The 13,771-nt window shown below is 35.8% G+C and overlaps 1 protein-coding gene across 6 annotated transcripts in view; it reads right to left on the minus strand.

Annotated features, from left to right (window-relative positions):
• Positions 1–1,086: 1,086 nt before the first annotated feature.
• ACOX3 (acyl-CoA oxidase 3, pristanoyl) overlaps positions 1,087–13,771 on the minus strand; it is a 34,876-nt gene continuing 22,191 nt past the window's right edge. For all 6 annotated transcript variants that reach the window (XM_035547314.2, XM_035547311.2, XM_035547312.1 and 3 more), the window contains exons 12-18: positions 13,184–13,303; positions 12,393–12,506; positions 10,629–10,744; positions 7,725–7,899; positions 7,114–7,181; positions 6,400–6,486; positions 1,087–2,407 (exon numbers count right to left, since the gene is read on the minus strand). In XM_035547314.2, coding sequence (XP_035403207.1) covers positions 2,288–2,407; positions 6,400–6,486; positions 7,114–7,181; positions 7,725–7,899; positions 10,629–10,744; positions 12,393–12,506; positions 13,184–13,303 — 800 coding nt within the window. In that variant the 3' untranslated portion in view covers positions 1,087–2,287. The remainder of the gene's footprint in view (positions 2,408–6,399; positions 6,487–7,113; positions 7,182–7,724; positions 7,900–10,628; positions 10,745–12,392; positions 12,507–13,183; positions 13,304–13,771) is intronic.

The raw sequence follows: 13,771 nt of genomic DNA on the forward strand, positions 1-13,771 counted from the left end.
TGATTTTTCAGGAGTGTTTTTTTTTTTTTTATGAAAAAAAATGTGCAAAACACTCTTTTTCTTCTGGGCTGCAAAGGTCTCACAAATAAACTTCTAGTCTATAAATACAGCTCTGTTATGTTTCTTCTTCCCAGGTGTGGATAGAGGCAGGAAAAGACTGCATCGCTCACAAAGAGCTGAGAGGTGACGGTGAAATCCCACACGTGTAAGACAGTAAGACATAACGTTGCTGTGATCAGTTGGTAGTAGTGAATGTAGAATGGCAGATCAGTGCTGCTGCTTGCTCCATTTTATGCAGCAGGGCATCTCTTCTCCGTTTTGCCCCTTTTGATACCAGCGATCCTAATGTTCACACCGGATATAAGGCACGATGTGCTCTACCTACTACCATCAGGTCTGCACAAATGCAAGTAGTAGACAGCTGCTGGATTCCCCAGTGACACAGAAAATAGATGAAGATAATCATATGACTCCATAATTCTATACAATCTAATCTAGCTGTAGTGATCTAATATTTTCCATGGGATGATACCACCTATTGGACATCCTTAAAAGAAACAAAACAGTTCAAAGAAAATAAATACTTAATACTGATCTGTTTTTCAGCAAAGATGGCTAAACTTTTGACTGTTTCATACAGTTCAATAGCTAGACAAAGATCTTGTGTTGGGACATCCTGAACTGTAGTATTCATTAGAGAAGAATAAAGAACTGAGACAGAAGAAGAAAGAATAGTTCCAATGGAACTACACAAATATATATTTTTGTTTGTTTTTTACTAAAGTATGTTGAGGGTGATCTTCTTCTGGTTGACCATGAATTGCTCTTAAAACCTTAAAAAAATCTGTTTGTTAAATAAAGGTAAATAAATGTACCTTGAGGTCCTCTGAGAGATCTTGACACTGCCCTTTCAATGCATTCTCCAGCAATGAAATGTTTCCTGAACTCTGTGAGATTTACATGGAACTGTAGAAGCCTCTACAGAACTACTTGATCATATTGTAGCAGTCTGTGAAGACTTACTTTCAAATATTGACATTGCAGCTATTGAGGAAATTGTAAAACTCCACAAAGACAAGGGTCTGATTCTGCTCAAGTGGAATTCAACACTCAAGTATTGAATTCACATTCATTTAATAGCCCAAGCCAAAAATCATCCATAATTAGCCATAAATACTCAACTTTTGAACTGATAAATAATCTCATTGGCTTGAAAGGATTGTTCATAACAAAAAAAAAAGAAACAAGATTTAGGCATAACAGTACTTCAGTTCATAGACACAATAAAGGAAAAATTAGTTTTTCACAACATATCTGAAACAAAATATTCTGAATTTTCAAAGTTCTGTTAGTCTTTTCCATTTCTGAAGAAAAATGACAGTTAAAAACATTTGACAGTTAATATAGCTGAAAGTGAAAAATACTAATACATTTAATAATGCCTACCAGTTGTATGTACTTTTAATTCTTTATTTATACTAATTCGAATATATTCTGACCTAAAACAGTGCAATTTCTGTGCATCAACACATACCAGACTTGATACTAGTTATGCAGCAGCGAAAATGTTATAATCAACAATGAAAATATATACAAGACTTTTGAGTTTGTACTACTACATCAAAAAAAGATGCATAAATCATGTTTGATTTGTTGTATGTACAGATATACACACAATTCAAAGGCAGATTATCTAAAAACCCAATCCTCTTCTTGCATTGGAAGAGCAATTAAGCAGTTTAACACAGAGGTACATGAAGTAAATCAGAAGAGCTTCATGGCTGTCAGGAATGAATCCTGTCTCTTATTGCAGGTTTACCACTGCTGATGTTCTTGTTGTCTTTTTCCTTTTTTTCTTCCGATTCTCTTTTATTTTGCTAATATTATCCTAGAATCTTGAAAAAAATAATTTGTTCAGTTTGTTCATATGCCCTGGAGGAAATGTTTTTTAACTATTTAACTTCTGTAATATGCCAGTGGTCTAGAGAGCAATTGGAACACTTCATTTACAGAAACTTTGCAAAGCAATGATCATTATGAACCTTCATTCTTTGTATTTAACTGAGTAAATATGAATAGTGTGCAGATGTGTTGCTCCCACTCCTGTCATTATTATGTTAAGAGTCCTTGAGACCAAGTTGGACCTGATTTCAAAGTTATTTTAAAACTTGGCACTTCTATATGAAAATCTTTCTTTTCAGTGTTTGACATATGGTCTCATTTCCTCCTGACGTTTGAAATATGGTATCCATCTCAGGCCTATCCGGCCTTTTACAAGTTGTTTGGTTTACAATCTTGACCTCAGCCTGCCTGTAACAGGTTTATTAATACAAAATTCTGCCCACCACGAAGGTCTGTTCAGAGCTTTGTTGCCTTGAAGGATCTCCGACCACATATTCTTATATAACTGAAAAGAAAAAAGAAAAAAAATTATACAGAAAATAAAACCAGGAAAAATTCTACAAGATAAATTACCAAACTTACTGGTTGAAACAAGTCTGTGACTGAATTTTTAGGTAATGAATGTGAACAATTATGTAGAGGTAAGAATAAATACAAAGACGAAGCTCAAAATTTCAAAGTACTCTTAACATCAAATATCCATACAAATCATTTAGACCATCTCTGGCATAAGAACAGGGAAATAGTAATCTTTATGATTTTTTTGTTTTATATTTTACAGTAGTTGTATTATGAAAGGTAGAAATTTGGAAGCAAGCTAATCAAGCTAATCTTTGCTCTGTCCAAACCTGAAGACTGTCGGAAAGCACTCATGCATGTCTGTTTTCACCTTTATTTCAACACATTTCTGAATAGTACTGCAACTTCTCTCCCAGATGTGCACTGTTCAGTTCGAGCATAATAAAGTTCTCTCTTATAAGCAGATTGTTAATTCATCACTCTTCATCAATTTGCAATTTAATGTGGAACAGTTAAAAAAGGTACATGAGAAGTAAATTCTGTAGAAGTGTAATTTCAGAAACATTTGGCAGCTCATAATTAACTTAAGCTTAAAACTTTAAATAACATTATAGAAAGGTGAGGAGGGCTGTATCTTCAGCAATAGGGCTGAATACAGCACAATACCATATTAATTTAGTATAACAGCAGTCTCATACAAAGTGAAAAGCCTTTCATCCACATCAAAAGAAGGCTTGACCCTATATATTTGTGGTGATTTAAATAAATACTGACATAAATCCTCTGAGTATTAAATATATTTTCACCTTGATTATGTGGACTTATGTTAACTATTTCACCCATTCCACGCTTGGCTTAACATTGTCTAACAATTTTTAATTAACCTTGAAATAAACACAGAGATAACTTTACATACTTAAACTGAGATTGTCAAAGTTTCTTTTAAATAAAACCTGAAATCTTATTCATTGCTTAAAGCTGCCCATAATAGATTTGGAAGCTTTTCTTCTGCCTATGAACTGTGGCTTGTGGTGAAAGCCATTCCACTTCAGTGCACCATAGGTAATCCTGAATTAAATTCATTTTCCTGGTATGCTTGGATAATCTATTCTGTATCATACTGTAATTTGTACTAAAATGATTGCATTGGTTTTGTTAAGTTGCAAAGATGGCACTGAACAAAGAATTAAATATGGACAGTCAGGAGACAGGGAGCTTTAAGTATTTTCTCTGAGTGAGGGATTGGCAGACTTTTTCAAACTAGAGTTGAAAATATATGCACAAATTATAAACCACAGACTTTGAGGCAGTTCAGAAAACCTCCCTGAATTCTGTAGAACATGGGTTAGATATCACTGCTTGAAATTACTTTCCCAATATAACTCAATTATCTTAGAAAAAACTTAGCAAGTATTTAGTATACCAGGAAGTCAATAGGGTTTACAGTCCTAATCTGCTTGTCTCACATTGTTCAAGGTCTGTACTGCAATTGATGCTGTGGGTTGCCTGATGGTTTCCAAAGTCCTAAAATGCAGTGCTCTTGAGCTGAAGATACACAGTTGCTGGAGTAAACTGACATCATTCTTTTGTGATAGATTTTCTAAACAAAGGAAATTCTGTAAGAAGGGTGTAAACTGCATTGATTTCAGTGATGTATATGGAAATAAATCAGTTCCAAATTCCCAATATTCATCCTTGATAAGTCTACATGGCTTCTGTATTTGTGTGAGTAATCAATCCAAACTTCTTGTTAGAGTGCACAAAATAACCCCAGGTAGGGATAGCCAAATCCACCACATGACAGTTTTATCAGCTAGTGATAAGCAATCTCCAGCTGACTGGTAGAAAGGGAGTAGTATTCTAGGAACAGATCACTGTGTACTAGCCATGTATTCTTGGCTATAGCATCCACTGTCAGCTTCTGTTAGAGACAGAATATTGGGTACCAATGGGCTTTTGGCCAATATAGATATTTTTACAGTCTTACAGATGATGTTCCTTCCCTTAGAATTATGTTGGGAGGTTCCCTCCCATAACCTCTTTCATTAATTTAAGCCTCAAAAATCCACAGGAAGGAAAACAAAGCTTCCTATCATGATTACAGTCCTCTTGTTGAGGTGGCTTGATATGTAGAGCAAGCCCTTTCTCCTCTATTTGTAGAGACTGTGTTACCAAAGTAATCATTCTGTGAGGTCAGCGTCTCTTTAGAAACATCTGGGCTGCCTTCTGTATTGCTTGATCACCATGGGAACGATGGACAACTTGAGACATAAAGACACAGACAAAGAATATTGAAAAGCATTGAGTACACTTGACTCAGCAATCCTGTCAAACTTCCTGGCACTCTCCCCAGGCTCTAGTGATTCTCTGCAGGGTCTCTCCACACTAAACCAAACTGCTGTACTGTGACACCAGTCTCCACGTAATAGTTATCCCACAGCTTGGCTCTGCTGAGTAGGGCTGGCCAGTAAGCAAGAATTTTTGGTTTACTGAGGCTTTGGAATGAAATACAGCTCCTTAAATTATGCCAAGAAAAAAAAATAAAAGAAAAAAAATCAGAGAGGAACCATGACCTAGTAAAGCCAAATCCATGGTGCACCCACATCCTGCATCCTGCTTGTAGGTCTGGTGACACCTCTGAAAGGATATAGCAGATATAGGTGGATATATAATTTATATTATATATATAATATATATAAATAATAATATATTCATTTAAGCAAGGAGAGGTGCTCACAAAACACTGTCTCTCACATTTGTATTGAGATCACTGAGACCCCTTGGGTAATGCTGTACCTTATACTGGTTAGCAAGGGACCCAGACTGCTACATACTGCTTGGTACAACACTTGGGAAGCACTTCATGACAGGTTGTTCCTACATGCTCAAAGCAGAGTAGAAAGGTAAGAGTAAGGAGGAGATGCTGGCTTCTACGAATCTATCATAAATGAAGTAAACAAAACCAGAGTTTCGTAACAACTTATCTGTCACCTTGTGACAACTGCTGCATATATTCTACAATTCTAACAATCCTTAACCTTTGGGGCTTGTGTTTCCTAGGCTATGAATTATGTAAACACACACACTTACATTGAAAGGTTTCTAGGAGCTATGATTAAGTGGGATTTTTAATTATTCCGAGATTGCTAGATGAAAGACAGTGTAAAGGTACTTGGGGAGAATTATTGACTACACAACTGCCAAGGGTTAGAAACATACTGGGTAGATGAATTAATTTGATTGCGGTGTGTGCCAAACTCCCCTGATTTACTAGGAGAATGATGGCAAACTTGAGCATCAACTTCCTCGACCCTCCCATATATGCAAGAAATTCCAAACAGAGCTAATTTTGGTGTCAAAACGTGCTGGCTCTAATCGTACCTTGGAATATGTGACTTGTTGCTGGATGTATGACACACTGCTGGTGAAATCATACCAATTTATTTTTGTCTTGAAAAATACTTACATATTTGAATTTTAAATTTTCCTTTCTCCTATTATAATTAGTATTTTACAAAAAATTAATAGAAGGAATTGATTTCTACACCATTTATAGGTACATCACACAAAACTGGGAGTGAAGTGAATACCAATAAATGCAGCACAATCTTATAAAAAGTCCTATGCAGAATACATCTTACTATCTCTCTGAGGTATTAAGCTATATACTGAAGATATTTTACTTCCTAATTAATCTTAGAAGATGGTACAACTTTTTTTTTTTCCAGTTCAGCAGCACAGGTCCCCAAAAGAGCAAATTCAAACAATACTGTACAACTTTCCCACTGAAGTGTATCTCCAGCAAATAAATTCAAAACGTCATGCTTTGCTGACGTCAATTTAACTAATATAATTTCTGCTAACAAAGGGTCATCTTTTCTTGCTTAGCTGTGAAGTGTTTTGAATACGTTACAGCTATTTACAGGACACATCATTCTTAGTGATTAAACTTACCAGTACTAAAACAGGTTTTCTTACCTCACCACTAGCTTTACCAATGGGAGAGTTGAGAATGAAGTCAGGAGGAGCAAAGACATCAACAAGGGCAACTGCATCATCTTTCAACTGTTTAAAAACAAAAGACATACATTTGGCAACTTCTGCAGTTGTCTATGGCTATCTGTGAACTACAGAACAGCATAAAGATTATTTTCATAAAGTACCAGTTAGTGGTAACTTAATAGAAAAATTAATCGTGTAATTGCCAAAAGAGACTGTATTCTAAAACATATTTCAACCAAGATCATACTGTTTATACACATAAAAACATAGAATTTAGAACTTTAAAGACATAACTTCTAAATTCTTCTTTTAAATTTTATTTACCTGGGAAAAATATGACCCACTCTGAAAAGCTTTTGTGCTGAGAAAAACAATTAATGAGCTAACACAATAATGAAATAAGTAGCAGTGGATTACAGTATTTTGATGTCTTTCCAATGAAGACTGCAAGACCACAGGTAAAGAGATCATTATTTTCTAAGTTATACCATTCCTCATTTTCTGGTAAATAAACTAGGACTAGATCCCGGGTCAATGAGTTACTAATCTCTTTACATCAAGTTATTCGGAAACTACTGAGGCAATATCCTGCTAATTTATCCCTTCAAGTATGGAATATATGCCACGTCTCTTTTTTAGTATCTATATACTATATTTTTTAAACACAACAAATAACATTGATTTGCTTACCCTGTAGCAAAGCTCCAGAATAGCATTCTGAATAAATCTGCCAGCTTGTTCACCTGAAACATAGCCACCTGCAAATACATTCACAACAAAATGATCAAAGAAACTTAAACCAGTTAAGATTACACTGATAAAATCCTTTTAGTAAGGAGTTAAAAATCCTTTTAAAAATCCTTTTAGTAAGGAGTTTATCAGTTCAGTATTCAAGAGACCAAATGCTCCTATGTAATTGGATTGACTGTTATTTATTAATGAGCTGACTGCAAAACCATTAGGCTAAGACACTGGGAGACTTTTGCATGAACAAGCATCTACTACATCTGGCTTCCTATCCTGCTGTCTCCCCCAAGCACTGGGCCACATCAAAACTTGTGAATCCTCCATCACCTCAGAGCTAAGAGAGAGTCTTTTGGGTTAATTTGTAGCTTCAGATCCATGCTCCTGAAAATTTTGTCCAGAATGAATGTTCTACGTTACAAAGGCAGTAAGAAAATGCTGTAATCATGGGGTCCCTCCCCCTGCTAAAATACAACTTCGGAAAAAAATCCCTGACCTTTAGGTTAGGGCTTTTATAAAGTGACATGCATAATATGTAGTCAGGGAGCTGATCTCACCTTGGTAGAGCACAGCCAGATGTTTACTTAAAGACCAGAGTCCATACAGAGCACCGAGATTCTTAAGCACTGTCTGCAGAGGAGATGGTATGTTGGGATCATGAGTGTAGTCATGGTATCTTTGTAAGACTGTTTGTTCAATAAAAGCAATGGCTAGTGATCGACAGTAGTACACCTTAGGAAAGAGAAGAGAAGGATATTGAGTAATGAAATACAAGGAAACAATCCTCAGCTGCTGCAAAATGGCATTGCTGTGGTGATGTCAGTGCAGAACTGTTTGTTTAGATCTGCTGTTGCAGCTTGAGATTAAAGAAAGTCTAAGAAGAAACTCTAGGAGAAAAAACTCTACAATGTCTTTGCAAAGGTTAGTTATAAAAGACTTCATGAAACGCCCCTTTAGAAATAAGATCCTAATTTTCTACCGTGTTCCAGTTTGAGTAGTCTCTTATACCAATCTAAAGGGAGCACAGATTGTATACCTAAAATATAAACTGACTTGGCAGTGCATGTTGCACCAAGACTGTATGGGAGCAAGTAGTTACATTAGACAGAAGACCAAGCAAAACCACGACTGCTAACTTCAGGGTCATTAATAAACCCATTTAACTCTAAAATGATAAAGGATGGTTTACATTTATTTAATATTATGCAGAATTTTATAACAAGGATAAAAATGTCAAAGTTGTTCAGTAACCTATTGAAAATTTACTACAGTCCATTCAAATAATAAAATCTGATCATGTTAGCATGAGTCTATTCAGTGCAACATGCCTTGAAAGAACTACCCAACTAATCCTTGCCAACTATGAGATCAGAAAGGCAAAAGTCACCACTTAATAGTCACTGTTAGTATGGAATATGAAACTTTAAGTGATTGTACTCATACAGAAAGGCTTGTCAACTTTTTTGTACTTCACCTTTGCTGTATGATGGTGCATATATGTCCTGTCATCAAACAGACTGCTGGCTGAAAACATCTTAGTTGGTGAATAGAACAGGAATATAGAACTGTAATGGCTGATTTGTTGCACTGATGTAAACTGATGTTTGCTCTTAGCCCATTTGTTGAATTTGTTTCATTTAGAATTAGTTGATTAGTTTTCCTTTTTTAAAAAATACTTTTATCATCTTTGCTTTTAAATCGATTGTAGGATTAAAAAAAGGCATATTCCAAAGATCACTGCATCTCTACTGATAACTGTACAGTGGCATACTTACGACCAAGCTCGGATACAAGTATAAATTGCAAAATCGCTACTATCTGCAGGTTTAGGGATGACTTCCCCCTTAATAGATAGACTTTTTAATATCAGAATATTGAAATGTCAATTCTTTAGTCAGAATGAAATAGGTTTCAATATCCCAAATGCAATATTAACAATTAATTCCCTATTCTTCTCTCCTATAAATTCTATTTCCTTCTTTACCTTTCCTTGCAATTCTGTATTGTTTCTATCAAGCTCCTGGCTGAAAAGAAATGGACCTTCTTGCTTCCTGAAGTTGGTAAACTTCCAACCAGTGTGAGACATCATAGACAAGTAATATAAAGTACTTTCTCCTTTCTGCCTTGGGACCTAAGTTAGGAATCTCTTCCAGATTTCCCATAGCAAGAAAAAATACCATATATTTGTCAGCCAGTGGGCTGACAGAGAAGTGTTTCTTCATGCCCAGAAAGTTTTAAATCAAACATGTATTAAAGCACAGCTTGTAAATCATTTTCAGATACTTTTGAGGCATGTCATTTAAAATAAGAAATCCCTCTGTTCTGAAGATGAATTGTAGGGAGAAAAGAAAACCTAATGACCTGAGGTATATCAAAGCCTATCTCAAAAGCAGCTGTGTGCCTAAATTTCTTTAAATTTTAGCACACTGAAGAGAAGTGAGGTGAGTAATCTTAATACCGCTGTGCAAACAATCCTCTCTGGCCCTGGCACAAGCCTACCAGGAGCTGGCCAGCTGACAAGCAATCAGATTCAAATTTCTGAAACTTATCTTGCATTCAACTGGAGGGCAATTCTCATTCTGAATTTCACCCTGAAGGGCATCTCTAATAGACTGCTTCTAGAGTAAAAACAGGAAACTTTTCCTCTCCTCTACCAGTGGTTTTACATAGACCATCCCTTGTTGAAGCCAGACTGGATCTTTCTAGGTGAAGAGTTGAATTTTCCTTCCTGCTGCTTTTTAACGAGCTTTGCAGATAAGGTAAACCACATTGCCCATCTTCAGGGAACAGATCTCTTTCCTCAGTGACAAATGACAAGTCTTATTTTCTTGGATACAAGCCAGTTTCTCATGAAGGTACCAGACGAATTTGGGGAGCATGGGGATATAAACCAAAATTTGGAGTTAAGCCATTACTAGCTGTTAGAACTCTATGGTGAGAGAGTGGATCTGCTATTTGTAGATTGTCAACGTTTCCTTTTCAGGTTCCAATGCTTTCAGTCTGGTATCTTTCATGAGTACTTTGCACTATAGAAACTGGAGATGGAAAAGACCTATTAGGTCATCTAGTCTACCTACCTGCCAGAGCAAGATTCTTTCCTACAGTATGTATTTGGCCACAAGAGCAGATGGAGATGTAATAATCAGATGCCGCAGTAGATTTAATAGTAGCAGATTTAGTTTTCAGAAGTTGTGATAACAAATTTATATACACCATCCAGCACATGCCTGCAACTTTTCTGAAGGGAAATATATCCTGGAAGACTTCTGTTGATCATAATCGTCCTCCTTCTGTCATGTTCAATATGATTCATATGGACAGGAATTACATATAAGTTATATGACTCGCTGCTTTTTGCTTAAGGAAATTGTACTTCCTGACACAAGAAGATAAAACTAAAATGATCAGGCAAACTTGGATGAACATAAGTAAACAAAATAAGAAGGCTAAATAAGCATTACCTGACAGTTGTTTTTTGCCTCAAAATCACTTTGCCCTGACTGCTTCTCCTTTCTCAGCTTTAGGTCACTTTCTCGGAGCAGGTTGCAAACCAGCCACTTATATGCTGCTAAAGGAACTGTGGAAAAGAGAAGTCACATGAAGATTCTACTGCTTTTTTGTTTTTTACCTAAGATGAAAAGTGAAGATGTTAATTGATCCATTAACATGACACTTTGTTCATTATTGTAGCTGCAGTAAATAAATGCTGGGTAAAATAGATTAAAACAATACAGTGAAGACCTACTGCACCTGACCATGCGCTAATTCCAACTGTTCCCAAGCTAAAAGACAAGATATGTCTACAGCTCAATTTAGATGCAAGTATTTTCTGATTTGATCAAATTTTTTACCTTGTTATACTCTCTCCCATATTAAGACCTAGGCCTATAAGATACTCATTCTCTTCTGAAAATACAAGATCAGAAGAAGGTGCACGATCTGTGGGCCCACCCCCTTCGCAGGTGTGATGTTACATGCTTGCAAAACACATGATTTCTAACATTGCAAAGGTGGCCAAATGTAATTGTATGTGAATGAACTACTTTGTACGCTTGTGTTACATTTTTTACAGCAGCCTGGAACTATTAAGGGGAAAAGTACTTCAGCATAAAATCCTTGTAATAAATCCTGACAGCATGTGTGTTAGCTGAAGATTTTATGTAGGATATTATCTAGGCAATTATGAGGGTTCACATGCTGCCTAGGCACCTGTTTTAAAATCCCAGCTTCTAACAGAATGCAACAATAAACAGATTCATATATTTTTTAAACTGTAATCTGGTTCAGTGGGAAACACAAGAGAAAATGTTTTAAGGTATCAGTTTGTGCTCTGCTGGACTTCACAAGCTGGAGACATACAACAAAGAAGAAAGCATGCAGTCATTCTGAATTAATCTTTTTCTTATAAGCCTTTATATTTGGAGTTTCTTCATATTTTCCTCATATCTATTATGGTACCATATTGATACTCTGCATCACTACCTAAAGCACAGTTTTTCTGCAATTATTTGAGCACTGAAGTGGTTACTGAATTTTAGGAACCAATATTATTGTCCCTTATGCATTAAGACTGGAGTTTCTTCATCTAGTATGTTCTCAGTTTCACAAATCCACTTTTGCTCATTTCCTTGTCGCTATCTCATTATCTCTTCATTTCTCTGTTAATTTTTGCCTCTAAGGGCCAATCTAGGCTCACAGTGATACAGAAGAGGGAACAGCATGTCATGTCATACTTGATTATAGTACAGTAAGCCAGGAAAACTGCAGGGAGTTTTACTTCACCATTACTCTTTTTTCTCCATGCAACCCGAAGCAATAGTCAAGAGTGTACACACTTAAAGCCCTTCCCAACACATTTCTAAATCATGTGTATCTTTTCCTAAAATAAGAAATTTTAAAATTCCAGGTAGTAACAATCCGTGTCCCTCACAACCGTTTCACTTGAAAACAATGATGCAGTGGCAAAAAAAAACTAGATTATAAATTATATTTTAGAAGAATAAAAATGGAAGAAAAACAACTGATGCTATCTTTGATTCCAAAATTAAGGCTGGGGATAAAAAAGCATTATTTTGAAATGAAAACTGAAATGCATTTAATACAAAGAAAGTCAGCAAATAGCAATGTGAAAAATATGTAATAAATAGCGGAGAGTGAATCTCCAATCTCTAGATCTGGAAAGAATTTAAGATTCTAGAATGAGTTTAACAACAACAAAAGTCTACCTGAGGAGTCCATGCAGTCTTCAACACTAATGGCTGTGAATTTCCAGCCAAGGATGTGATGGTAGTCTTGCAAGAAGTTTATTGTTCCAAGAGGGGATTCGAAAGGCACTTTATCTGAAATACCAAAGAAAATAAAACTGATTTATGGGAAAATAAATTAGACTCTTTGGAACTAAAAGCCTATTACAAAGCCATGCATACCCTTGAAAGGCCAGATGCAATTAGGACATAATATTTATTTTATTATGGCCTAGTCCAGCCAAATGAGATGGCCGACAAGTGCTGAAAAAAATGACATCACTGCCTATAAGTCCCATAAGATTCAACTCCTATTGCTGAGTTTTCCAGCTGGTGAAAATTACAGTTAGAAAACTGAAACAAAATCATCTGTCTGAAGAACTACAACATGTACCGATGAAGAAGACTGCTACCAAGTTAGGTGGTATGAACTGTTTTAAGTATAATGAACAGAGCATACCCAGACTTAGAATGACTTCAGGAGTAGTTCCATTGAACTAACCTGCACTTCTCAGGGAGTAAAATACTGCTTAACATGATTAAGAATGGCAAAACATCTAGTTAGCTACTGCAAGACACATGAAGAATTATATTTCTTGCAGCAAGTATCTGTGTATTTGTAAATGTATCATATGATGGAGTCTGTAGCACATTATTTATGCTCCACAGAATGATTAAATGACTATCAGTTGCTTTCAGTATGAAATTACCACCTAATTCCATTACCTACTCACTGCTGGGTCCAACACATGATGCCACAATAAAAAACTTACCTCTTATGCAATTCATCCAGCTCATTAAGTAGTTGCTGGTTTGCTGAAGCAGGACATTGTTATCTCCCTCATATGTGCAGTTTGGATCATTGTCATTTCGGATTTCACCCAGACGATTCACTTAAAAAGAACAAGTGAACACGTTAATGCATCAAAATGCAAAGCATCAAAAGGAAGCTAAGAGGGATTAAATAATTATACTGTAACAAAACTTAAGAGTTGTCTGTTCCTGTATATACAGGTATTCTTACAAATGTGTCAGCTTGAAAGTTCACTTGTTAGCTTGTGAAAATGTATACTGTGAAGACTTCAGAGAAGTGTGACATTCAACTCAGAAGAGGAACTTTCCTCTACAAAATCTGCATCTTTACTTCTGGAATTGAGACTGAAAAAGACAGTCTTATTTTGTCCAAATGCTGCTGCAGATACTGCACAGGTTTAGTTCTTTTTATGTGGTATCAGGAATAAAATTTTAAAATATGAATGTGAGGAAAAATCCCTTTCTAAATATATTCCTAAAATTCCGATACCATGATGCAACAACAGGCAAAGTACATGTGAACATAATCATTTTATTTCTTATTAGTG

The sequence above is a fragment of the Cygnus atratus genome, chromosome 4 (genome assembly GCF_013377495.2).
Source record: "Cygnus atratus isolate AKBS03 ecotype Queensland, Australia chromosome 4, CAtr_DNAZoo_HiC_assembly, whole genome shotgun sequence".
Taxonomy (NCBI): domain Eukaryota; kingdom Metazoa; phylum Chordata; class Aves; order Anseriformes; family Anatidae; genus Cygnus; species Cygnus atratus.